The sequence below is a fragment of the Tasmannia lanceolata genome, unplaced genomic scaffold (genome assembly GCF_043159265.1).
Source record: "Tasmannia lanceolata isolate RefF3 unplaced genomic scaffold, GAP_Taslan_0.1 ptg000037l, whole genome shotgun sequence".
In the NCBI taxonomy this organism is placed as follows: Eukaryota; Viridiplantae; Streptophyta; class Magnoliopsida; order Canellales; family Winteraceae; genus Tasmannia; species Tasmannia lanceolata.
The window spans coordinates 58,906,767-58,934,173 of NW_027518714.1; the positions used below are offsets into that span (position 1 = coordinate 58,906,767).

Sequence of the window (27,407 nt, forward strand, 5' to 3'; positions counted from 1 at the left end):
TAAAACCATTTTGTGGCCCCTCTATCTCAAGGGAGGGGAGCCACATCATAGCAGAGTTTGTCTTACTCATTTAACTTATATGAGGTGTCACTTCTCTCCTAAATTAGAGGAGTTGCAAAATTGCTTTCGTTAAATTGCCAAGTTACTCCTTATATATGTAATTATGTATGTGTAACCTCATCGAAAGAAGCATAAAAGCCTTACTAATTTTAGGACTCTTTTTTAAACATTAATAATCCTAACACTAACTTTCTAAACCAAACCAACCAGCCTCTTATGACCGATCTGATGACCTCTTATGACCCTAGTCCAGAGATTCAAGTGTTGTTTGCTCCGATTGCCTCTTATGACCCTATTCCAGAGATTAAAGTGTTGTTTGCTCCAATTGCCTTAGTTTCATAGTTCAACGGTAATGGAGCAAAGTAGTTGACACCACCCACCCCCAACCCCCCCCCCCCCCCCACACACACACACCACACTCCACTCACACACACAACACCAACACCACCATCTGTTTTTTTTAATTCACAAATCGTTCGGATGGATCTATACATATTTATATGGATCTGTTAATATTGATGTTGGTTGACATGGACATATAAGTCATGTTATATTGTTAAATAACAAGCCTTCTATAAAGATTATCTATTTCTATTCCTCTTTGAACAGTAAAGTAAAGAAGAGGGGGAAAAAAAAATGGGAAGCCAAATCCTCCTTGAATTTTATTTTTCCATTAGAGAGGGCTCGTAGTCTCGTACATGTTCTGTAGTACCACTTGTGAATACTCCGCCGGTATGAAAAGTTCTTAATGTTAGTTAAGTCCTTGGTTCCCCAATTGAGCCGCCCATTTAGAAGATGTGACATACAACTAAACCAAAGATCTAAAATATTTGGGGCTCAAGTTGGTCGTCGAACAAGTGTTGTGGTGTGGCTGGCAATGTTGCTTGAGTTTTTTTTTGAAAGATGACAATCTTATTGAATCTATGAAAATTACATTGGGGACCAGCAGTCCTAGCATGCATTACATAGAGTCAACAAGTAATAGCCAGGATTATATACCTTAGCCGGAAGAGCAAGTAAATTCTTCAGGGTCAAAACAATACAAAGCACCACCTCATCCACACTTTCCACCCAATTAAATAGCCATTCCTATTTCTCTGTGAAGTGTCCTCTTCTAACGTAACCAGAAGGTCTTAACTAGATCACTTTTGAAATATATGTCTTATCCGTGATATTTTCCATCAATCATGCAAGGAGTCCCCAAACCCTACCTCCTGGATAAATTACATTGAAGATCCATGTCTGCAACATCATAACCTATACAAAAAACAAAACTGTCGCACCATCTTACCTCTAATTTATCCCAAAAATTAGTACGAACATTTCCCAAGCTCATCCAGGAGGCTTTGGAGAAAAGAGGTCGGAAAAGCCTTGCCAGGCTCTCCCAGAGATCTTTCCATGAGGCCAGGGGAAGATCGAGATTCTATTTCTTCTTCCAGAATTGAAATAGCCATCTCCGTAGAAATATGCCGTACATTACTTCGATTCCTCCTGTCCTCTGGCTGGCTTCCAGATCTAAGGAGGAAAGCATTGGCTACTCCTAATTCGTCGACATAAACCATTCCTGTAATCTTATCAGGAATCGAATGCAGCACCATGATTTCTATGAAAAGGTTCCGCCTTCGACCTCCTGGGCAAGAAGATGATTCTTGGAGCCCTTGATCATCCATCTCTTCTTCCGAAAGAAAACCTAAAACTTACCTATTTATCGATTCCATCAAAGCGTTCCCCAGATTCCAAAGAATTTTTGCGATTACTACTCATTACTGCTATTTACAACATGTAAGCAAGCCTTCCCATCCAAGAGAGCCGACACACCGCCCCAGGAACGGCATTACAAATAGCATCGAAGAATATTTTCCGACTTCTAATTCAATAGAGGAACAAATCGGATCCTCCTTTTTTGGAAAAAGATTTTAGGATCTTGAGCATCCCGCTCTTCCTAGGTCCCAAAATCAAAGCCAGTGCTACCTTCAACAGATACATCATTGAGCTTCGATGAGACTCGTGCCCTTTGGTCACCGCCTTCAAACCTTCAAATCCCCCTGCAGCTCGGAAGTCAATCATTTTCCTAATTTTTGAGTGAATACCCATCAACTTGGAATTTGCGCTAAACAAATCTCCTTTGTGGGGAAAGATTTCCCAATCTTTGAAAAGGGGGAGGGTTCGAGGATCCCATCTTGAAAAGAGAAGGGAGCCCCACTATGAAAAGCTTTTGTGGGAAAATCCGACCAGAAAACTTTTTGCCTAGGGGCAGCAGGATCAAAAGTCTTACTCCTCTATCCAATGCTCATAAATGCAGGCCCCATCATTACTTTCTCAAGGTCGTTGTCAGCTCCAACTTTGAATTTGAAATTTGAACACAATGGCTTAGCGAGGGACCTGCCATCAACCGGCAAGAGATCTCCAATCGGCGGGGGATCCCCAAACGGCCGTGAGACACCCAAGTTGGCATGGCCCAGAGCATTAGGGAATTTTGAGACACCATTCTTAATAATTTGTTGTCTCTGGACATCGATCCCAATGGAATAAACCTTATCTAGAACTCTAATTCTAACGCAAGAGCCATGGAAGAACCACTAGGGGGCCAGAATTTTGACAGAGACAAAACTCATACAGTGCTGGTGACTTCCTTCTATTTTAGTTTCCAGAACTTTATCGAAAAGGTTCCCTAAAGCTTCCATTGTTGAGACAGCCCATACGTGTAAAGGGATACCATAAAAATTTACCCAAAGGGCTTCCTCTCTTTGATTGACGTCCCTATTCCATGGTGAGAGAGAAGCTAAGCGATTACCAAGAGCTTCGGGTCCCATGGCCAGGATCTTTAATACCAGGGATTCAGAATCAAACACAAAAAGGAACCATCATTTCATTTTTCAGTCTGAATGTCCTCAGGAGTTGAAAGAGTTTTCGGAGGAGGAAGATAAGGTTTGATCAGAAGAGTTTGAGGAAATGGCGAAAATGGGAAGTATTCTGGGGATTGGATACGAAGAAAACATGGAAGAAACTAAGAGAATGTTCTTCGATATTGAGAAGCGTGATGCTGGTGAAGAAAAGAAAGGAAAGACACCGACTAAAGGTAGTAGGGAGCTTAAGGCTCTGACTAGATGAAGAGTTTTGTCCTGGCTGTAAATAGAGTTTTTAGGTAACACCGATTGGGAAGAGGTTGTAAGTGTACTATGATGGTCTCTGTACCTATATTTAGGATTGGGTACTGACGGGACAAGGATGACATATTAGCACTAACATAGTGTGCTTGAGGGACCTGGGTCGTTCGCTGCTTGGGCGTGTTGTTTAGCCCTTGGGTTAGATTTTTCTTCTCGTCTTGATTGGGATTAGCGGTGCAACCCGATTTTTTACCGGGTTGGGTTGGGTTTTATGAAATCCGGGCTGGGTTCGGGTTGGGGTGTCGGGAACCCGACCCGACCCCGCAACCCGACTTGCATTTTTAAAATAATAAAATATACTCAAAATGAAAGTTGCAAATTTGCCTTTCTGATTTTCCCGCTCAAAAATTTTGATTTTCTATTTTACTTTTAATATTACCTAAAATGCTAAAAGTCAAAAAACTAAAAAGGAATGATATTATCCCCCTCTGACACATAAAATTCCCCCTTTCACGTTACTTACTCGTTAAGTTTTCAAGGCAAATAGAAACGTTAAAGGCTTAAAGCCAAAAGGAGGGTGAATTTATCCGGGAGCAGTGAGCCATTATCACAGAAACCGTTAAAAGTGTGTGGGGGGGGGGGGGGGGGGGGGGTCGGGGGGTGGGGTGAAATCACCCTTCCAACTTTTTTATTTTTTGTGGTTTAATGTGTTTAATTTTCAACCCAACCTGGCCCGACCAAACCCGATTTGAAAATCGGGTCTGGTTCGGGTTGAGGAAATGGTTCCTCAGGTTCGGGTTGAGGAAATGGCTCCTTGGGTTGGGTTCGGGTTGGCCTCAACCCTACCCCAGTTGTACCCCGAATTGGGATGACATTTCAGATGTGATGGTGGGTAGAGGGTTCTCCAACTGTATCTCGTGTGCTTGAGAGATCTTGGTCTTTCGCGTATCGGGACATCTTCTTCCCTTGTTTCCAATTTTGGATGGTAAGTTTTGGGCAGCACATCATGGGGCTTTTTTTGGGACTCTTTTTTTGGTTTGTTGGTTTGGGTTTCTCTCTTATGTAATGGGGTGGGACTACTGGTCTGTATATATGCTATTATGAATAGATATGTCAATTTTTTTTAAAAAAGGGGTGTGGAGTCTCAATAGTGAGACACTATCTGGTATTCGATAAACTTCTCATACCAAAAAAGAAAAAGAAAAATACAGAACTTGTATATAAGAGATATAGAAGTAACAAATTAAGTAGAGAACTCTAATTTCACCACACCACAAACAATAAATCAACCAAAAAGTATAAACATATAAAAAATAAATTTTTTGTAAACCTCGAAAAAATCAAATTCACTAAATATCCAAAGTGAAACAAATGTGTCAAAATTTCAACCACTACCCACATCCAAACCAAATCAAAGAAAATGCCTATTTCTAACTCCTCCAGGACCGACCAATCAAATTCGCTAAAAAATAAAAGAAAATAAATTTCAACAAAACAATACAATCCATCTTTCAAAGAAAAGGAAATTAAATCCAATTCAATATGGGATAGAAAATAAAAGGACTTAGAATCCACATAACTTTTACTGCGCTTCTCATATATCGAAGCGAGCTTGGCCATAACCAACCTTGTCATCTTAGATCTTGATCCCTATCCCACAACTTCTCATTTTATATTAAACAAAATAAAAATAAAAATCAAACCTCATGGGTGGTGGAGGTGATTTCGTTGCAAATAGAAGAAGCAAAGAATACCATGGAAAAGAAGAAAAAAAAGGCACCTTATATGTGAATAAGAGTGACAAAGTGGAGAGTGAAAATTTCTAAGCGTCACCAAAATTTTGTCCGAGTGAAAATTTCTCAAGAACAAATTTTCTCTCTTCTTCAGAACTGTATTTCGTTCCATATTCTAACTTTTACTCATTATCCTACGATAGTCATGTGACAATTCGGTTTTCAGCAAATGATGGCCCCATCATAGATGATATATGGGAATGATAAATCCGAAGGTGGGAAAGAATCGATTTCCTTGGAAAAAAAGAAAGTTGTCGAGACTTGAGACCTAGTCGTTCACCAGAATCGACCAGAGAAGTTATAGAACAAATCAAGGTGGTAGAGCCTGGTGGGAGACCTGAAACGACTAAAATAGACGATACTTCTCCAAAGAATCATTTGTCAGTTAGTAATATGAGCTTCAAAGAGTTATTTCTGTTTGAGGCTAAGGATGCAGAATTGGGTTTAAATATTTTGAAATCTTCAATGAGAATCTAGGCAGGACGAGATGGAAAACTTAATTTTAAAAGAGGGAAAAGCCATTGGTTATATTCCAAAAGAATGAATTCCAAAGTGACAAATTACCTGCATGGATCAAAGTCTTAGTTATGTTTCACAGAATCAATGGTGGTGGATACAATGATGGTAACTAGGTTGAGGCAACATGGAGGGAGGCAAAGCAGGGCGGAGGTGCCCAAGTTTACTGACCTGAATCGAATTGGTTTCCACTTTCGAACACTTGAATCGTTTAGGCATGCTGGAGTAAAATTACTAGAGTGGTCATTAAAGAAAACAAATTTGTCTGAAATTGGTTGAGTCAACTCAGGAACTGCTTTCTCAAGTTCTGTTTTATGGGATTTGCTAGCAGCCAGCTCATGAATGAAGACAAAATCTGCTGAAAAGTGAGCTTTATCCTAGCAATAAAACTAACTTGTGATCAGAAAAAGATTCATTATTATCCTAGCAATACAACTAACTCGTGTCATATGGAAAAATGATAGTAGAAAAGGGAAGACAGCAGTCATCCCGGGAGAGGAAGCTTCAAAATAATCCAATCATGTTATTTAGACAAGAAAGAATTTTAAACAACCATCCAATCATGCTACCATCATATTCCAACCAATCCTTTTCACTTAATTTTTGTGGTCTTTTTCATCTTCATATTTCCCACAAATGGCATAAGGGACTGTTTAGATACAAGGATTTTATAATCCAAGATTGTAAAAACCTGCACTGTACATTTTCAAGATTGTAAAATCCATGCTTTTGCTTATAAAATCCAAGTTTATATGATCCTCGAATCCAAAGGGTCCCTAGATAATATTGTTATAGCACATAATATATGAGTACCAAACTATATAAGTGAAATTAAAATAAAACGATAGACCATATTAATAAAATTTTGATATATTTTACCTTATTTTTTTGGTTTTCTCCAATATCCCAAGTTTATGACCACATAAACACTAAGCAAACTCATGTTTACTATGTTCCTGAAAATAATAACGTTAAAATACGTCGTCAATGCATAAAAAAGTTGGTAGAATGTTAAAAATGCTAACATGATCATATAATAACAATAAGATTGATCTAGCATTTAAACAAAATAGTGAAAACATAACATAGGGTGTGGGTTGTAAACATCAAAATTAGGCATGTTACCATGGTTAGTGATGCCTAAATTTATGGTTATAATACTAGCTCCTATGTAATATAAGGGCGTGTTCGACAACCATTCACATTCTATCCGGTAGAATCGAGGGGAAATGGGTAGATGAGAATCTAAGAAGTGACTTCGAGTCGTTCCGGAGAATGTAAATGGGCATGGTGGGCCGACTTTACTGAACCAGATTTTCTCTATTTCAATTGCGCATCTATTCTCCGCGCCTAAGAAATATGGGAAACCAAATAAATGCATTTAAGGGAGAGTTGCCGAACACACTAAATGATATATTCGCCCTCCTGATTTACGAAGACTTCCCCCTTTAAGTTGTTTTAGAACTAAATGAAATTGTCATAAAACACACTAGAAGAGGAGGTGGGCCAATTGTTTTCTTTCTTTTTGGTGTGTAGTGTGTGTTTTTGTGTGGGCGTGGGTGCGGTAGGGGGCATTTAGTTCATAATATTTAGGATTCAAGTTTAAGAATCACGGGGGACGAAAAAAGAGCTAAAAGAACATAAAAAGGGTTAAAAGGTAGGGAAACGAGCTTCAAACGAGAAATCAAACCAACTTCTTCAGCAGAGGTTTCCTCCCCACACCTCTTTACACAAACTACACTAACCTCTTCTATGATGACTTGTATATATAAGAAAATGATGAAATGGAGGTTGGTATTTCTCTATTATTCTTCACGTTATTCTTGCTTCGTTTTTTATCATTTTCTTCTTATGAAGATGCATCAATGCTTTCCTACCATGGTTTTGGTTACAACTGCTTACTCATTCACAATGCATTGCACTTCAAGAATTTCTACCAAAGTTCATGCCTTACGTATTTCCATGTATTAGAATTTGATGAGATTTCACCTTCTTCATGAATTTTGCCTAAAGGATTCATTAGCCGACCCCAACTAGTTTGGGACAAAGGCTTAGTTGAGTTGAGTTGAGTTGAGTAGAATTTCATGAGATTAGGTATTTATAGCTGAGGGGAAATATTTTAGAGATTATGGATTTATCGCTAAGTGGAAATTATTTTAGAGATCAAGTCTAAAAAACCCTTTTTATTTTCTTCATGGTATCAAAACTTAAAAAGACTTCTTTTTTTGTTTAAACTAAGTAAATCAAAGCCCTGTCTCTTTTTTCTCTATTTTAAACTAAACAAATAAATATCAAAACCTCATCTCTGTCTGTATATGATCACAATGATGGATAGCAAAGGTGATTCCAGTGACTTTCTTTCCGAATAGAAGATGAAAATATAAAAACTAGAGGAAAAAAAGGTACCTTAGGCCATGTCTGGCCACCATGAAAAAATATTCTATGGAATATTTGTGGGGCGGGCCAGCTGTGACTGTGAGAGATGGGCAGAAGATGGAGAGACTTCATAGGGTAGGAGTGAGGAGAGCATGAGAGTTTTCCAAAAAAAAAAAAAAAACATTCTAAATAGGTATTCTCTTCATGAAATGATATTAGCACAACTACATTTTGATATTTGCACAAATTCATCTTGTCTTTTATTATTTAAAGAGCTGTCAAAGGTTATTACAGTTCCCAAAAAGATCTCACAATCCAATTTAAAAAGAAAAGACAAGCTGTGTTTGTGCGATTATTAAAACATGGTTGTGCTGATATCATTTCCCTTCTATTTTCACTAGTTTTTTGAGATTTTTTTATGCTATCTTTGCTCTCGCCCACACAATTCTCTCCCTCTCCTTCCTTCTCTGCCTCTCTCACCCAGTTGGGTTAGTGAATATTCTATGTAACATTTTTTTCATGGTTGCCATTCAATCAAAGAGGGCAATTTTAATAGAAATTTAGGTGTTGGACTTTATGGAATGCAATAATTGGACCCACCCACCAAAATGATGTTGGAGCACAATCCGAATGACCAACTATGGATATGCCATGGCTTGGTCTGGAATGATGGAACGAGGTGAATTTGGGCCTCGTTGAATCTTCTTGTTTGGAGGTGAATTAAAATAATTCCAGTCTATTTTCTCTTATATGATACATCTAGAATTTGTATATGCACACCATGTCTGTGGCGAAGAAGATTAACAGGACGTGCTTTAGAAGAAGTGACATGTTACCGGGCCATCTTATTAAGAATTATGAGTGCATCTCTAAATACTCAAAGTTCAATATCTGAAGCAATTTAGTCTTCGGCCTTCGCGGAAACTTTATTTATTTGGAGACCTGGTTTGGCAGTCCTCGTTTAGAGATCAACCAACATTACATCCAAACCCACTTTCAATCCTTCATTTCAACTTGTTTAATAGGCATGAACTAAGATTTACTAGGCAATTTCGCGGAAAGCCATTTCGCAGCTGGCTTTTGCATGTGAGAACAGCCACACGGCCCACACAGGTTGGCTTTTTGGCAGATTTTGTCTTATTCATTTAATTCATCGGAGGTGGCTGTTCTATCATCCAAAATGGCTTCCCGCAAAATTGCCTACCAAATCCCTATGTAAATAATGTTCATGCATAGTTTAAGGGATTTGCTAGGAACACCACAGAAGGCATTTTGGATGCCGGCTGTTGCACCAGCGTGTGGCCGCCTCAAATGAATTAAATGAATAAGACAAAGACATTGAAAAGTGAACCTATGTGGTTGCTCTATGATGTAACAGCCAGCCCCACGAAATGCTTTCTCCAATGGTCCCTAGCAAATCCGTAGTTTTAAATGTCTTAGTTAACAAAGTTCCAAAATCCCTTTCTGTGTGGGGGTAAATTCGCACCCCCTGTAGGATAATTCGCACCCCTTTACCTTCAAAAAGTGTTATTTAATCAGTTATTCTCATCCACATGCTCTCTCTCTCTCTCTCTCTCGTAAAATAAGAGAAATCTCCTTCATTTCTTCAAATCTTGGAACAAGTAGTCTGAAATGCCAGGTGTGAGAGGTCCCTCCGAGTATTCTAAAGAACCCCCTCGCCATCCATCCCTCAAAATCAATGCCAAGGTAACATTTCTTTTCTTCTTTGTTTTCCTCTTCATCTTACACATGCTACCTTTTTTCTTTTCTTTTTTTAAATGGGATAGAGCATGAATTTATTGAGGTTTAGGGTCCTAAATCCTTTTTTAGGTATCTGCGTTTTCCAGTTGGTTTTCATGTTTTAGATTATTCATGAGGCAGACTGGATTTTTTGGAATTGATCAGGAAGTACTTTATCGTTATCAAGGGGATTTAGATCAAAATTTGGTAAGATGAAGAGGGAAAAACCGAATCGAATAGACCGAAATAGTTTCGGTTATGAAATTTCGATAATCGAAACCGAACCGAAATTTCTAAAAACTGAACCGAAACCGAACAGATTAAAAATTCGGTTATAACCGAATAACCGAATAGTGGGAGAAAAAGAGGGAAAAAGCAAAATCTCGGTTTGGATCGGAGGCAAGGATCATCCTATCGAAATGATTTTTTGAGCACAACCTAATTAAGTTGCGATCAATCAAATGGACGGTTTTAGATTATACCCTAGATTTTTTTTTTTTTTTTGAAAATTAAACTATGGTTCTAGATTATATCTCAATTAGATGTGCGAATCTGGTATTTGAAACGGTCTGGTTGTTGGATTTAACTGAAGTAATTCTTTTTTTTTAAATGGCTGAGAAATATCATTAATGAAAAGAGAAAGTGGACCGAGGAGGACCACTACAAGAGAACAAGAAACACAAAAACAAGAAAAACAAAAAAAGGAGAAATACTACCTCGGAGGGAGGAAGTCAAACCACTCCAAACCCATACGATTAACTGAAGTAATTCTTGTTCGTAGTTGCTTGTTTGAGTGTCCTAGGCCCTGTTCGTTTCAGATTGTGACAACTGATTATTAGTCTGAAACCCATTATCAGACTCAAAATCAAGGTTTTAAATTTCGACCGAAATCTGAAATTTCGGGTTTTAGTTGAGATCGAAACGAAATTTCGCTTATTCCGAAATTTTATCCGAAATTTAAGGGATTTCACCCCAAAATCTGGATTGTTGACAATTATTTAATATTATCCTGAAATTTCAGCCGAAATTGACCGAAATTTTGTACCCTATAAATAGCCGTAGAAAGATTTCCTTAGATTTTGCCTAAATTTCAGAAATTTCGGCTGAAATTTCAGCTTTGGTGAGGACCGAATCGCATTCCGAAACCGAAATTTAAAACCCTGCTCAAAATCATGTTTAATTTTGAGTCCAGTAATGGGTTTTGGACCGACATTTGGTTGCCATAATATAAAACAAGCAGGGCCTTTAGACTTTGAATTTCCTTCTAAGTTGATACTTAGTGGAATCAAGGACATCTAGACATTTATGCCGCAATGCAATTCTATGGGAGGTTTGATTCAAAGTTGCTAGGGCAGGAAGTAGAAGCGGGAAGCAAGGGCTTTCGGAAAGGGAGGAAGCGGGAAGCGTCAAGGGTTGGGGAAGCGTAAGGGAAGAACCAAGGAAGCGAACAAGAAGCACAAAAAATAAAAATAAAATAATGGAAATATAAAAAATAAATAATTAAATAAGTTTCAATAATTTTTTAATATTTATAAAATTTAAATGCAAGTGTACTCAAGTTTCCAAGTAAGATAAGCAAATTGAATCCAACTACCATAAACGAATCGAAATTTCAACCGACATTAAATATTAATTTTAATCAAAATAACTAATTTACATGTGGATCCAATTCCCAACCATTAGTTAAAATATCAAGTAAGATAAGCAAATTGAATCCAACTACCATAAACGAATCGAAATTTCAACCGACATTAAATATTAATTTCAATCAAAATAACTAATTTACATGTGGATCCAATTCCCAACCATTAGTTAAAATATCAAATATCAAAGATAATACAAAATTTTCTCAAGTATGTAATGGACAATTATATGATTAATCAACTTAAGTGATTAAGATTACTTGCTTAAATGGAGAAATTAACCAACATCACTTCACTTGTCAATTGAATAAAACTAAATTTGCACATCAACATTACTTATACACTAATACACTAAAATGAAGTGGGACGAATGGATAAGTTTTTAGTGAATTGGATCATTAAAGAAAAATAAAGAAACTTTAATTAATCAATTAAGAAATTACAAAATTTCACAAATGGATATTATTGATTTAATAGAAATTTTTTATATAAAAAAGAATGGGGAAAAAAAAGCAGAAAAGAAAAAAGAAGAGTGAAGAAAAATATTCCAAACAAACGAAAAAAGAAAATAAAAATTTGGGAAAGTCGCTTCCCATTTTGGGAAGCGTGCTTCCCACGAATCAGAAGGGAAGCGCCGAGTTTCCCGCTTTCGAAACGCGATTCGGGGAAGCACGCTTCCCACTTTCCGATAACCTTGGTTTGATTTACTATGAAATGAGATAAAAATAAGAGAAATGTACACTCCCTTGTTTTGATAATGACACTTCTCATCTATGCCTAGTATGTTGTTTGTATCACCCCAAAAGAGAGTGGAGGCTATTAGACTATTAGTGTGTGTAAGGACGGAATAAATTGGGTTCCAAGGAGAAGACAAGGGTTTTCTTCAGTTCAGCTGTTTAAATCCATTCACACTCTCTAGGACCAAAACATGATTCTTCTCAGGTTTTAGCTGTGTTTCATTCTAGTTTTCAAGGATATCCCTCTCTTTTTCATGGAGATTCAAGTGAAGTTGGTCAGCCAATGTAGGAGCAACTGGAAACCCCGAGACACACAACTGCTCTGCCAGTTCTCAATTCTCACCTTTAGCATATAAACATGTACTGTGACTATGTAGTATCCAAAGGCGTATGTTCCCTCATGTCTACATGCTTGAGTTTTCTATATTCGAAAACCTTGCAATTTGCGATTCAAACCAGATCTTATGGGACTGAATGGCTCTTACTGTTAATCTTAAGATTTGGTGTAAAAATATGAAACACTTCCCTATAAAATTCGCCCTTCATTTTCTCTTTCTTCTTATATATAGAGGAAACGGTTCCTGCTAACATTAGCAGGTAAGCTTACCTGCTAACGTTAGCTTAAATCAAGGAAGGCCCACATTGTTGGGGGGATCCAAAGCATTCATTTGGAAGGCCCTTTCATGGATAGGGTGTCCACAAAAAATCAGCTCCATTGGATCATCTTAGGGTGTCCATTTGTGGGGTGAAAAAATGGGCAGATTAGTGGACAAACAGTATCTATCCATTTTCACCCCCACAAATGGGCATCCTATGATGATCCAATGAAGCTGTTTTTTGGTACACACCCCATCCATGATGGGACCTTTCAAATGAATGCTTAGGATCGGCCCAACAATGTGGCCCACCGTTGTTTTACGCTAACGTTAGCAGGAACCCTTTTCTCATATATATATATATATATATATATATATATATATATATATATATATATATATATATATATAGAGAGAGAGAGAGAGAGAGAGAGAGAGAGAGAGAGAGAGAGAGAGAGAGGAAAGTGTTCCTAAGCTATAGCTTCTCTAAGCTTATCTAAGCTATAGCTCAAAAACACATGTGGCCCCACATTTTTTGGGGGATCCAAAGTGTTCATTTGGAAGGTCCTTCCATGGATAGGGTGTATACAAAAAATCAGCTCTATAGGATCATCCTAACCCAATCAAAGGTGGAGTGGAAAATTGGTAGACACTGTGTGTCCATGTTTCTACCCATTTTTTCCCTCAACAGATGGCAGGGTTAGGATGATTCTATAGGGCTGATTTTTGGTACACACCCTATCCATGGAAGGGCCTTCCGAATGAATGCTTTGGATCCCCAAAAAATGTGGGGCCACATGTGTTTTTGAGCTATAGCTTAGATAAGTTATCTACACACTAGCTTAAAATACAGTGGAGGGCATATTGTTTGGGTGATCCAAACCATTCATTTGATTGGCCCTCACACAGATAGGGTGTCCACAAAAAATCAGCTCCATAGGATCATCCCAACCTTACGATTTGTGGAGGTAAAATGGACGTGTATAAACCTTCACAAGTCTGTCCATTTTTTGCCTCCACGGTTCGAAGGGTTAGGATGATCACCCAAACAATGTGGGCCTCCACTGTATTTTAAGCTAGTGTGTACTTATCTACACTTGTGTGTAGAAACCTCTCTCTCTCTCTCTCTCTATATATATATATATATATATATATATATATATTTATATAGAGGAATAAGATTGTGCTCTCGACCTCACCAAGCTTAGGTGCGGTCGAGGGCCCAAAACTCATGTGGGCCCACATTGTTAGGATGGTCCAAAGCATTCATTTGCAAGACCCCATCATAGATAGGGTGTGTACAAAAAATCAGCTCCATAGGATCATCCTAACCCATCCAAAAGTGGAGGGAAAAATGGACAGACACCGTTTGCCACAAATCTGCCCATTTTTGCCCTCCACTTTTGGAGGGGTTAGGATGATCCAATGGAGCTGATTTTTTGTACACACCCTATCTATGATGGGGCCTTGCAAATGAATGGTTTTGATCACCACAAAAAGTGTGGGACCCATGTGTTTAGGCCCTCGACCGCACACTCTTTTTCCTCATATATATATATATATATATATATACTAGTAAAAAACGCCGTGCGATGCACGGGCCAACAAAGAACTGTACGGACCACATCACAAGTTGATCCAAACTGTCCGTGTGATGGAACACAACATAAATAGGTTGTGCCCCAAAAATAATTTCCATAGGCTGATCCTAGCCTTCCAATCTTATAGATGTTTCCATAATATGTTGTTCCTCTTAAATCGGATGGTTAAGATCACCCTATAGATTTTTTTATTAAAAAAGCATAAAGGAGGGGGGTAGGATTGAAATTCTGTGGCTTTAATGAGTGCCTTTGTTAAAAAGCATAAATGAGGGGGTAGGATTGAAAATATGTGTGTTGAATGGGTGCCTTTGTTAAAAAAAGTCAAAAAAAGTGATGTGTAATTCCACAAAAAATTCTCTTATTTTCTCTTCTACTATATAGTATTAGATATATATATATATATATATATATATATATATATATATATATATATATATATATATATATATATATAAGAACGGCTCTCTCTCTCTCTCTTTCTCTCTCTTTCTCTATACATATATATAAGAATGGTTTCTACACACAAGCGTAGATAAGTTATCTACACACTAGCTTAAAATACAGTGGAAGCCCACATTGTTTGGGTGATCCAAACCATTAATTTGATTGGCCCTCACATAGATAGGGTGTCCACAAAAAATCAGCTCAATAGGATCATCCTAACGCTTCGAACCGTGGAGGCAAGAAATGGACAGATTTGTGAAGGTTTATACACGTCCATTTTACCTCCACAAATCATAGGGTTGGGTATAGAGCTGATTTTTTGTAGACACCCTATCTATGTGAGGGCCAATCAAATGAATGGATTGGATCACCCAAACAATATGCCCTCCACTGTATTTTAAGCTAGTGTGTAGAAATTGTTTTCTCATATATATATATATATATATATATATATATATATATGAGAGAACATTTCCTACACACTTGTGTATGTAAGTTACCTACACACTACCTTAAAATACAGTGGGGGCCCACATTGTTTGGGTGATCCAAACAATTCATTTGAATGGTCCTCACATAGATAGGGTGTCCACAAAAAATCAGATCCATAGGATCACCCCAACATTACGATTTGTGGAGGTGAAATGGACGTGTATAAACCTTCACAAATTAGTCCATTTTTTGCCTCCATAGTTTGAATGGTTAGGATGATCCTATGGATCTGATTTTTTGTGGACACCCTATCTATGTGAGGACCATTCAAATGAATTGTTTGGATCACCCAAACAATGTGGGCCCCCACTGTATTTTAAGGTAGTGTGTAGGTAACTTACCTACACAAGTGTGTAGGAAATGTTCTCTCTCTCTCTCTCTCTCTATATATATATATATATATATATATATATATATATATAGAGAGAGAGAGAGAGAGAGAGAGAGAGAGAGAGAGAGAGAGAGAGGAAATGGTTTCTGCGCTCGAGCACAGAAACAAGGTGGGGCCACATTTTTTATGGGATCCAAAGCATTCATTTGATGGGCCCTTTCATGGATAGGGTGTCCACTAGACCTAGCAAATGGATGGGCCGGGCCGGGTCAACCCGTGGGTGATGCGGGTGCGGGTCACACGGGTCGGGTTAGGAAATGACCCGCATTTTTGCGGGTCAAAATTTACGTGACCCGCGCGGCCCGCGGGTGGGCCGGATCAACCCGCGGGTCACCCGCAAATTTGAACCATTTTTTAATTCAAACCATTTTTTAATTTAGGGAAATGTTAAAACTTAAAAGTAGTGTATGGCCGACACCGTGGGATGATCCAAACCGTCCATTAGATGGCCCACAGCCTAAATAGGTTGTGCCCCAAAAATCATTTCAATAGGTTGATCCTAACCCTCCGATCTATTGAGGGTTATGATCAAGTGATCAACCCTCTAACATTCAGATCGGAGGGTTGGGATCAACCTATGGTGCCAGCCACAACTTATTTATATTCTATGGTTCCAGCCATAACCTATTTATAATTTTATATTGCGTGGAGAACTAGGAAGAAAGAAACCCTAAGTGGCTAAGTTAGGGCATAAAACTAGAAGGCATAAAAGACAAAAAAGTTTGGGTCTTTTTTAGTTTTTTAAAGTAAAGAAATAATAAAAACCAAAAAAAGGCATCAAAACCCGCAGGTACCCGCGGGTTGACCCGACCCAACCCATGTTTTTGCGGGGTTGGGTGGCCCACGGGTCAATTTTGGCGGGTCACTAAACCCGGACCCGTGCCTGCAAATTTGCGGGTGGGTCGGGTCAACCCGTGGGCACGGGTCGGTTTTGCCAGGTCTAGTGTCCACCAAAATCAGCTCCATTGGATCACCTTAGGGTGTCCATTTGTGGGGCAAAAAATGGGCAGATTTATGGACAAACAGTATCTGTCCATTTCTGGCTCCACAAATGGACACTCTATGGTGATCCAATGGAGCTGATTTTTGGTAGACCTCCCATTCATGATGGGGCCTTCCAAATGAATGGTTTGGCTCATTATCCCCCCCCCCCCCTCACCAAAACGTTTCGGTTTCGGTACGAAATTTCGGACGAAATCTTGTAAAAAATTCACCGAAATTTCGGAAATTTCGGGTATGAAAATATACCTTCTAGAAGCAACTGTTTGAATTTAATTTATCTTCGGCTTATCTTTACTGGTGTTGGCTATTAAGGTTCTGTCTTAGATATCAACCTATTCAAACCCAAAATGCACTTGTTGGCTTCACGAACAAGAAGTTTGCAAAATATGCTGAAGTTACTAAGTTGGAAGTTGGGTTCATTCAATCACATTGTTCCACATATTTTGTGGCATTCTCTCCCACTCCATACGAGTGATTCAATCAACCATGGTTTCTGGAGTTGGCACATTGAGGCCCATGGTGGTATAAGCTTGTAAGTTATTATTCCTCTAACAACCCAATATTGGCAGTAAGTGTTGTAATTTCACTGCAACTCCTTCAGCTCTTGACCATCTATGCGTACATCTTTGTTTTTCTTAAGTTATTGGACCTGCTGACGATTGTTGGTGTTAAATATCTAGATAATCTTCAGATTTGATGGTATGATATATGCTGAAATAATGTATTTTAATAATTTCAGAAGCCTTTCCTCAACTGGCAGCCGTGAATGTAAGTGCTTATCAACCATTGTGTCTTAGATTGTGACCCACCCATACTCACATATTGCACTAAATTATACAATTGGATGATATGGCTACCGATAGTCTCTGAATTTGTGGTTAGCATGCCTTATTTGTAAGCTAGATGTTAACAAGTATAATAATATAAGTGTCTTCAGTATTGCCTATCTAGCCTATTTTGGTGTTTCCAAGAAGTAATTGGTGGAACATCAGAGATGGGAAGCATTTTTCATTCGCTATGATGTGCACCGCTATTTATTTTTTCCCATCTCAATTCTAGAAATAATTTTCTATCTGCCACAAAATCAACTGGACTAGTTTTAATTTTTTCCCTCCGATGTCTGAACCGATATTTCAAATCAATCCTATACAGAAATGATGAAATCAAGATCTCTTACATTTATTCCTGGTGCAGGCACCCTTCAATGCTGAGCCGCCACGCTCTGCCTTGGCTTCCTCATATATTACTCCCGTGGATATGTTCTACAAGAGAAATCATGGCCCGATTCCAGTAGTTGATGACATTGAGAAGTTATATCCTGCCCTAGTTTTGTACGCAACTTTTTAGACTTTCTGTTAAATTTATCTTTAAACTGAACTCTAGGATCTTTCTGGTGGAGCAGATACCATGTTTCTATTCATGGTTTGGTGGAAAGTCCAAAACAGCTGTCTATGGCCGAAATCAGGTTAGAGCTGGATGGGTGATATTTCACATCCCGGATATACAGACTTTCTTGAACAAATGACGTTATTGTGTAATTTACAGGAAACTCCCAAAATATAATGTTACTGCAACTCTACAGGTAAGTCAAATTGCCCATGCCATTGTGAGTTTTACACACATAGCTATTGGTATAAACACTGAATTTCCCTTATGTTGGTGACAACTTATATGTTTTGGGTGACTTTCAGACGCCAAATCTGATGTAATAAATGAGATGAGGTGGATTTGAGCTTTTTGGTCTGATCAATTTATATTAATAGTGTGCAGGTAACAGAAGGACAGCAATGAGCAAAACTAGGACAGTGAAAGGTGTTGGTTGGGATATTGCTGCTGTTGGGAATGGTTGGTTTTCATGAATCACAATAAAGCTCTATTGTCTCTAAATTTATTTATATGGAAAACTTGTTGTAACATGGGATGATGCTGTCCGTGTTAGAAAAAATAAAAAAGAAATCAGATCTTGGTTGGTTAATACCTTAGGTCAAATTCCAGAGAAAATTTTGCTGAAACCTGCAACAAAGCTCTCAGAAGTGGAATTTCTTTTCAAAAAAATAAAAATAAATCCCACGAACGGGTTCTTGTTGCAAGTCCACGATAAAACCTGGAGATGTTTCTCCCCAAAACAAAACTCTAAACTTCTTTGTCTCAATTAAAAACTACTCCAAAAAGAACTGAAAAGTAACCCTCCCCTGTTGGCCTAATAGAGTTCTAGTAGAACTAGAACTATTTGTACCAACAAAACGTACTAAACTGCTTGTTACTTTTCTCGTTATTTTTTCATTTGAACAGTAACTAAAGGACCCCCACCAAACATAAAACATAAAAACAATTTACAACCAACTTAAACACTGATGATCCCCACAACTTGAATAAAAGACAACTAAACCTAAAAAAGTCGGATTTAGCAGGTGGAAGTGTGCCTTAATTGCATCATCTATTTGTGTGAAACCCATCAAGAAGATCCTCTCTTACGAATAACAGCTCCCCTCTTTGGTCACGTGTGGGCTCCAATTCTGGATCACAAACAATCCCTTACTTCTTATGGCGTATGTTTTGAAAACTTTCGGATGTTCTGACCGATGCACATGCTGTTCCACGTCCTCAGTCTCAAATGTGTGAGATTGCACTTCATCATAGGCGGATGGGTGGACCCCTCCTCCTAGTGCTATGAAGTTCAATTTTGGTGCTTTGAGTTTAGGAAATACAGGGTCATTTAGAATTGGGGAGCTTCTTCGTGGTCCTAATAGCATGGTTAGATGGGCCTTTTGAATCCAAGAGGGATCAGAGATTAAAAAAAGATGGAGGTATTGGCCCTTAAAAACACTGTTCTCCTTTCTATCCTGCTGCCTTTAACTCTTTGATTGTTGAGGGGTGATTGCTTAAACGTGATTAGACATTGGGTCATGGAAGGGAAGGTCCTTCCTGGAGATTTGCTGACGCTCTTGAGGAGGTGTTGGATTTCACTGAAGGCCACATGATTACCTGTCCATATACATTTCAATCTACTCATTCTGAGGTGGACTCCTTTTCTAGGAGTGGTGCCTCTAGGGATTCTTTTATGATCCGCAACCATTTTCCAATTGATGGCTTCCCTAGATGGTCTTATGTTTTCTTTGTTCTGTTGTCCTTTGTATCTCACTGGCCATCGGTCGTGATGTGCTCTCCTTTTTCTGTAATAAAATTTTCTTTAGCCATTCAAAAAAATATAACAGAATTACATGCTGTTAATGATTAAAGTCCGCTTTATTATTTTGGAAGAAAAACTGTTTTTTTCCCTTTTTTCTTTTTTGAAATGAAGAATAAAAAAAACTGCTTTGTATTTTTTCTTCATTGCAATTGAAACACCATAATGTACAAATGTCTTTGCACTTTCAATGAATCAAGATAGGTGGGAGACTTCATTTCATGGGATGGATCTCTTGCAAACTTGGTTTTGCTTAAAGAGGATGATGCTTCGTGTGGTTTAACATTGTATGGTCTGTAATGTTCATAGTGAAGGTGTTGTTCGTGGGGAACCAGTAAAATAGGTGATTGTGGATGGTAACTTTTCCCTAATTTCCATTATGTTATTCAGTGAGTGTTTATGGCTATGAGTTTGAGCAGACTTGGGGCATAATTTGAAGTGGTCCATATTCTTGCCTTTAAGTTGGATCTGAGTATGTCAAACTTGAAATGGTTTTTTGTTTCTTTTCCGAAATTTATAAATGTCAAACTTTCATAATTCAGTCACATGCAATTAAGGACCAGCTCATATGATGCTAAAATGAATCTAAGCATGAAAATTAAAAGCATCGAATTTCTGGATGTTGTTTGGACTTTTATTTATGCTCTATTGGTCTAATTGTGTTCTTCAGCAACTTGGGGAGGAGCAAAATTATCAGATGTCCTCGAACTTGTTGGGATATGTAAACTCACGGCAGCCACACAATTAGGAGGAAAGCACGTCGAATTTATCAGTGTTGATATGTGTAAAGTGAGCATTCAGATCCTTTGAATTCTATTCTTGACGGTATTTGTCATATGTAAGGTGTTATTTTGAACTTCAGTAGATGTAATTGCTGTTGTAGGTTGCTTGTTTTCTGGTAGGAACATTTTGTGCAACAATTCTTCCTTTTCTTATTTATAGTTTCTGAAAGTTGTTCCTTCTGTTTGGTGTCTTTTGTTGAATGTGTAAATTTTTAGGAGGAAAGTGGTGGTCCATACAAGGCTTCTATTCCACTAAGTCAAGCAACGAATCCGGAAGCTGATGTTTTACTTGCATATGAAATGAATGGAGAGGTAGATTATGCTTGCTTTCATGAAAATGTTGTTTTTTTAACTGAAGGATGTACTAGCTTTTCATTGGTCAATTTTTTGTGAAAAATATGATTGGCACGTTACAACTTGCTTTTCATTTACCACATCATTGTTTCCCTCATGGTTCTGCTTCTTTTATATAATATTTTGATGTTTCCATCCATGCAAAAAGCGTGTGCTGATATGTCGTACACTGTGGCTCCTATATTTGTTACCCCCACTCCAGGTCTAGAACGTATAAAATTTTCGATATAAAGGAATTGAAGCAAACCCTTTTTTCAATGTGTCTTAATATACGTCTTAAAAGTCAAATCCGCTTGAGCCTTGCTCACTAGGACATGTTGTCTGGCAGAGTTCTGAGACATCTCAGCCAATTTGAGTGATGGAATCCAGTAAAATTGAAAAAAAAAACCATTAGTATAAAGAAAAATCGTTCCAGCTGATCAATGTCTTGGGTAATTGATGATTAACTTGGACGGGCCTCCGGGTTTGCACCGTCTATGATGCTCTTTAACTTATGTTGAGATTTATTGGTAAATCATGAGAAGTATTGTGGCACTTAAAAGCATATGCAATGTTTTTAGAGGTGGAGATACTTTTCCTCCCGAGGCATGAGACCCGGTGGTCTCTTTTTCTTTTTTTCTTCGTTTTTTTTGTTTGGGGGGGGGGGGGGGGGTTGTTGATCTAGGCCAACTGCTCATATGAAAATCATATAGACTTTTACTGGGAAAAAACTCCCTAGAATCTCAAAACTCTCTAAAATTGCCAAATAGATGATTTTAAAATATGAAATAGGTCTGACATGACCACCTTTCACTTAAACATTAATAAGGGGCACTTGATGGATTTTCAGCATGTGTATTGCTCCGCTAATGGTGAGGCAGATCAACCTGCTGTACGTTCAGGTGGTGCTAGGGTCGATATGGAGGTGTTTGATTACCTCCCTCCTTGAGGGGGTCTTGTACTTTTCTCTTTTGTTTGGTAACAGTTTTGCTCTTGAATTGAGTAAATATTATGTGAGGTAACAGTTTTACTCTTGAATTGAGTAAAATTTGTTGGCCCGCCGACCTACTAAATCCCAGCATGTATCACAAGTGTCTTGGGTTATCATTTATCCCACAATGATCGCACATGTGCTTATCTTTGTCATCCACCATCTTGACCCCCCACCCCACCCCACCCAACGAGCACCACCACCACCGAGTTGTTTCTCCAAATTGATTACCATTCTGTTAACAGCCATTGCAACGCTATCATGGCTCACATGGTGCTGCTCAGTAGCACTTCTGCAGCTTGTTTCACTTTGGATATACCAGTATACCATTGATAAAGAGTGAAGATCATGGTGCTGCTACCATGTGTCTACTTTGTAGGAAACAGGAGAGATTTATGATCATATTTTTTTCTGTTTGTGTTAATCAAATCAATTTTCAAAAAAAAAAAAAAGTGACAAAAAATTTGGTTGGGTATCCTCAAATGTTTCAAGTACGCATTGGGTGTTCCCAGTCAAGAGGGGCATCTCTTTCCTCTGTGATCTAAAGGGTCCTTGGAAGTGACATTTTATGGAGCGTTAACTCCCTTCTTGCTAATCTTTGGTGTTAGGAATGGAAGTAATAGGGGGATGTTTCATGGTATTAGGTAAGCCTTATTGGAAACGTATCTCTGAGACTAAAATCTCTATCATTAGGTGGTCACCTATGAGGAAAGAGTTTTGTGGCATATAAGTTCTTCAGAAATGGAGGAGGATCTCCATGAGTTTCACTTCGGCAGATAGAGTAGCGGCAAGGAGGACTCTTTTAATCACCATCAAACTGAACTTTAATGGGAATTCTTGTGCAAAACCAGGGTTTGCTGGTGCTTTTAGGAATTAATAGGGCGAGGTTGTCAAGTTGTTTTGCCGACTTTTTTTTTTCTGTAACTCTATCAAGATGAACAAGGAAACAAGAAAAAGCTACGAAGACACAACCGCACTCAATCCTAATCAAACAAACGGAAAATGATCATGAATGATAAAAGCCTCTCTATCAGTGTTTTAAAAACGCGGATGTGACTCGGAACGCGGCCAAGAAAAATCCTTCTCAACTCGGTGCTGATGCGGCCAAGAATGCTGTTGACGCGGTCATAACTCGGAGAGTCGAAGGAGTTTTTATTGACTCTGTAGGGCAAAATGCGGAATGCAGATGTGGTGCAACGCGTAATGCGGCCAAGAAAAATCCTTGTCGACTCAGGCTCTCTATATCCCCAACGCTGAGCTAACTAGTCTGCAACATCATTAGCAGAGAGAACACGGCAGAAGTAAGGCTTGCACGAAGCAAAAGTAAGGCTCTTTGTATCAACCTTTGCATCTTCGAGGAGTTTTGGCATCTTTTGGGGTGGAGGGTGGTTTGACACATGTTTTCAATAGGTTAAGAGATTGGACCTAGGAGTGTGAAAATAGGAAATTTAGTTATGGATGCCTCATCTTAGTAGAGATTTAACTCTATATAAGCACATTCTGTGGGTCCAAATGATGTGGCAGATGTGTTGGCTAGAGGAGTAGACGAAGGTGAACTCCAAATTGGGCATAGTTTTCCTTGTGTAATTCTTTTTGTTGTTTTGTGGGTCTATCTCGTCCCCTCATACTTTCTCGTAATTTTATGCATAACTGATGTATCCTTCCCTTTGCTACCTGTCATAAAAGGAAAAAAATGCTGGGTTCATGTTGAGCTCAAGAAGTTTCTCAAAGAAATTTGTTAGAGAACTACATAATGTTTCTGGTTTCTATGAAAAAAAGAGATTGGAGTGGGATTGTAAAAGAGAAAGTGGTGTGTTTTGTTTTTGTCATAGGTCTTAAATGTAGAGAAAGAAGACTTTGAGACAATGATTTGAGTAGATAAATTGTGATGCGGGCTTGCTGCATAGACCATAGATAAGGTTTTGTTAAATTTCTTCTTAAATACCTCTTTTCTCTTTTTCTCTTGGTCAATCTCATTAATATTTTTTCCTCATATTTTTGCTGTGTTTCTACACTTGGGTTTTCTTGATCTCATTACGCAGAGGCTCCATAATGTTTATCAATTTGATTGTAAATTACCGATTCATTTAAACTGAAACTCAGTAATTGTCAAGCTGAGCTACATGACTGTTCTGCGCCAGGAAACTAAGGTAATAATTTTGTGGTGCCATTGTTTATTCTGTCTTCTGTAGACTTTCTGTCCTAGAGTTTCATATTTCATATTTTATTGGCGTTTAGTTTAGTTTCCTGTCGTGGTGAAAGTGTAGTTCGTATGCATGCCTTGTTTGAGCGTTCTGTTCGAGTCTTAATATTTTTACCTATTATATTACTACTTTTGGGTCTTAGCCTCGTGCACTGGGCCGTCCTTTTACATCTAGTCCTCCCCAGACCCCGCAATGGTAGGAGCCTCGTGCACTGGGCCGCCCTTGTACTACTTTTGGGTCTTGCCTCAATTTTTGTTATCATTTGTTGTTGACAGTTTATAGTGTTGCGCTCCTTTGTATTTCGGAAGGTATTTGTCTAGTTTATCCTAGAAAATATATGATGTCCTCTTTGAGTTTTTTTTTCTTCTTTCAATTTTATTCAGAAAGTACTTTGTTCTATTTTTTCTTGTTGCTGATGATATGTTTCAATTGTTCAACTGTTCTACCTGACACTGACATTACTATCTTAAGATTCTCAACCGTGATCATGGATATCCATTGCGTGTGGTTGTTCCTGGTGTTATTGGTGCACGCTCTGTTAAATGGTTGGATAGCATCAGCGTGAATGCAAAGGAATGCCAGGTCAGAAAATTTTAAGAACCTCTTACTGGTGTCTAGTTAGCTTTGAAAACATGTTATGGAATAAGCTCACATTGCTGTCAAACAGGGTTTCTTTATGCAAAAGGACTACAAGATGTTTCCACCTACAGTTAATTGGGACAATATCGATTGGAGTACTAGGCGTCCTCAGATGGATTTCCCTGTGCAGGTATATTCGCTTTACATTCAAATGGTTTTTTTCTGCACTTTAGTATATCCCTAATGGCATAAGAGATATTCTATTGATTTTAGGGTTAACTGTACGGAAGTCACTCCTAACAAGCTCAATTTCCTGATCTAAATAACAGTTTGTTGTTTTGTTGTATGACAGTGCGCTATCTGTTCCTTGGAGGATGTAGCTGTGGTAAAGGAAAGACGGGTTAGTATAAAACCATTTGTCACTCAAAATCAAGAGGATGTTTCAAACCATCAATTTTGAAGTTGGTGGGATATCACTTTGTAATAAATATGTTAAATCAATTTCAGTAGACAGTTCTGGCAAGATCTATACATTTGCAAAATTCATGAGATTGTCCATATGCTATGAATGACTATAATACTATTGCATATGTTGCAGATAACCATTAGTGGGTATGCAGTGTCTGGAGGTGGGCGTGGCATCGAGAGGGTGGATATTTCTGTTGATGGTGGCAAGACTTGGATGGAAGCTTCTAAATATCAGAAAAGTGGCATGCAATATATTGCAGATGATTTAAACAGTGACAAATGGGCATGGGTTTTATTTAAGGCTGAGGTTGACATACCAGATAATGCTGAGATAATTGCCAAAGCGGTATGTAGCTTGTGCCTTTTCATTAGCAGAAAATACAAACTATATACCATTTATAATTTTCTTTCTTTCCATTTGTATTACATTTATACCAGTTGCATTTCAAACTCCATGAAAACCTCTCCCAACTTGCTTGGATTGACACTAAAGTATTTGAAACTCCAATTAATGTTGAAAGCACTGGGTTCCTGGGAATCTTTTTGGTACTTCAACAGGTAATTCACATTCTCAATAAAGATTTGAGGTAGCTATGTTATTTTCCACAATTGTTTCAATCTAATGGGGGTCTTTCCTGCTATCATATCTGAAAATTGGAAAAAGCGGTGAACCTGCCCTTTTTAAGATTTTTCAGTTCTCCCAGATACACCCCTCTTATCACAAACATAGCCTTGGCCTTTCCATGAACCAGAAACAATAATGAATTGTACCAGAGTAAATACAGGACATGATCCAATTTATGTGTGTTCATCTACATCATCTTATCGTGATCAGACAATGGAGATCAGAAGGTAGCGATGTTCAGGTCCCAACACCGCTTAAGCTGCAGAGCTGCTTTAATGGGTTCAAAACCTCCCTAGCAAGTGGTTGGCCTCTAATTCACTGTCATTTGATAGTGAAGATACAGTGGTAATAAGCAAATGCACCCAATAATACCACAGTTCATGCATTCATCAATTTCTGCATGCACATGTCATAGTTGATAACTTGTCTCATTATATACGAAGGTTTTCAGGCATATAAACTTTATATTTCCATTTTGCCAACTTTTGATGCTTTTGTTTCTCTTGAATGCATTTTTGGGTTTCACATGTGATGTCTGTTGGAAAATAATCCGTGTAGTGGTTGAGAAGAAGATAAGACGATGCTTCAAGGCGCGTAAACGCTCTCCTTAAGACGATATTGGCCCCCACCAGTAGTGTGCAAAGGGGACCACAAACTCCTCTCCAAGATACATTGAACCCGGTTCCAAACCGATTGCTTGACGACATTCTGCACTGAACGGAATCAAGCCTGAATCACCTTTGAATTTTTCAAGTAATTGAGACCCAAGTGTTCTGTTTCTGCAGAAAACAGAATACTTGAAGAGAACTTCTAAAACAGTAAAAACATAAACTTTGTAGAGGTTTAGAGAGAGAGAATTGTGCTGGAAATAGTAATTTTGGGTATGCCAAAGTAGAAATCTTAATTCTCTATAGAATGAGTATTTTCTATTGTTTTTACAGAGCTTCTGATGACTGCAAAGTGAGCTTAAAAAAGCGCCACTATGCGCCCTATAACCCATTGCCCACGCCGCGCGCGCGTGTGCAAACAGTGAGTTGCACCGTCTTGCGGTTCAACCCAAGGCTAAGACCCATTGTGCACCATAATAAAGTAAAAAAGTAGTAAAGCTTTATAAGCCAAACTTTCTCTTTCTTATGAGTCGGTACGGGACTATCTTTTTCACATTACTTTTGTACTCTTCTCTTTCTCTTGCAAAGAGCAACTCTTTCCAAAGAAAAGTTTTTTCTTTTCCAAAACACACTTAAGAAAACATTTTTCAAACACTATATTTTGACCAAAAAATAAGATTTTGAAAATCAAAATCTAACAATGTCAAACCCTTTTGTCTCCACCCCTGTTGTTTGGCAGGTTGATTCGGCGGCGAATGTCCAACCTGAAAATGTGGAGGTCATATGGAACTTGAGAGGAATACTCAACACTTCATGGCATCGGATCCGAGTTCTGAATGCCTCGCAAGTTGCACTCTCCAATCTGTAAATCTCTGTAAATCTGAGTCGGATTGCTTGATAATCTATTAACTACGGTGAGGTAGAAAACACCCTTCTGCTTAAGTTCAGACAAAGAACAACAGTGTGTAGGTGAATGCTGATTGAAACTATTCTAGTAACTACTGGGGCATGTTCTTTGATAGTTTTGTTCTTAACTCTCTTTTTTTAACTTTAATTATAAAAAGCTAAGAATGATGAGATGCAGCTCAATGTTGATTGCTTTACATCATTTTTTTCTCAAAATAGTTCTGAA

The 27,407-nt window shown here is 38.3% G+C and overlaps 1 protein-coding gene across 6 annotated transcripts; it reads left to right on the top strand.

Moving 5' to 3' along the window:
* The first annotated feature begins 9,402 nt into the window (after positions 1–9,402).
* On the top strand, positions 9,403–27,378 carry LOC143860562 (sulfite oxidase-like). 6 transcript variants are annotated; one of them, XM_077371259.1, is made up of 14 exons: positions 9,452–9,559; positions 17,238–17,266; positions 17,693–17,808; positions 17,901–17,963; positions 18,044–18,080; positions 18,262–18,343; positions 20,356–20,474; positions 20,684–20,779; positions 24,467–24,577; positions 24,663–24,764; positions 24,927–24,974; positions 25,173–25,388; positions 25,481–25,600; positions 27,015–27,378. In XM_077371259.1, exons 3-14 carry the CDS (start codon positions 17,756–17,758, stop codon positions 27,141–27,143), a joined length of 1,176 nt encoding a protein of 391 aa, XP_077227374.1. In that variant the 5' UTR covers positions 9,452–9,559; positions 17,238–17,266; positions 17,693–17,755; the 3' UTR covers positions 27,144–27,378. The 6 variants fall into 6 exon arrangements, with proteins under 6 accessions (XP_077227371.1, XP_077227372.1, XP_077227373.1 ...); XM_077371256.1 differs by lacking the exon at positions 17,238–17,266 and having other exon boundaries at positions 9,403–9,559; XM_077371257.1 differs by lacking the exon at positions 17,238–17,266 and having other exon boundaries at positions 9,403–9,559; positions 24,681–24,764.
* The last annotated feature ends 29 nt before the right edge of the window (positions 27,379–27,407 follow it).

What these genes read in the sequence shown, in the direction of transcription:
- LOC143860562 (XM_077371256.1), top strand. Translation starts at nt 9,485, where the DNA reads ATGCCAGGTGTGAGAGGTCCCTCCGAGTATTCTAAAGAACCCCCTCGC. An exon ending in TCAGTGTTGATATGTGTAAA is followed by an intron (nt 20,475 to 20,683) that starts GTGAGCATTCAG and finishes GTAAATTTTTAG; the next exon opens with GAGGAAAGTGGTGGTCCATA. An exon ending in CTGTGGTAAAGGAAAGACGG is followed by an intron (nt 24,975 to 25,172) that starts GTTAGTATAAAA and finishes CATATGTTGCAG; the next exon opens with ATAACCATTAGTGGGTATGC.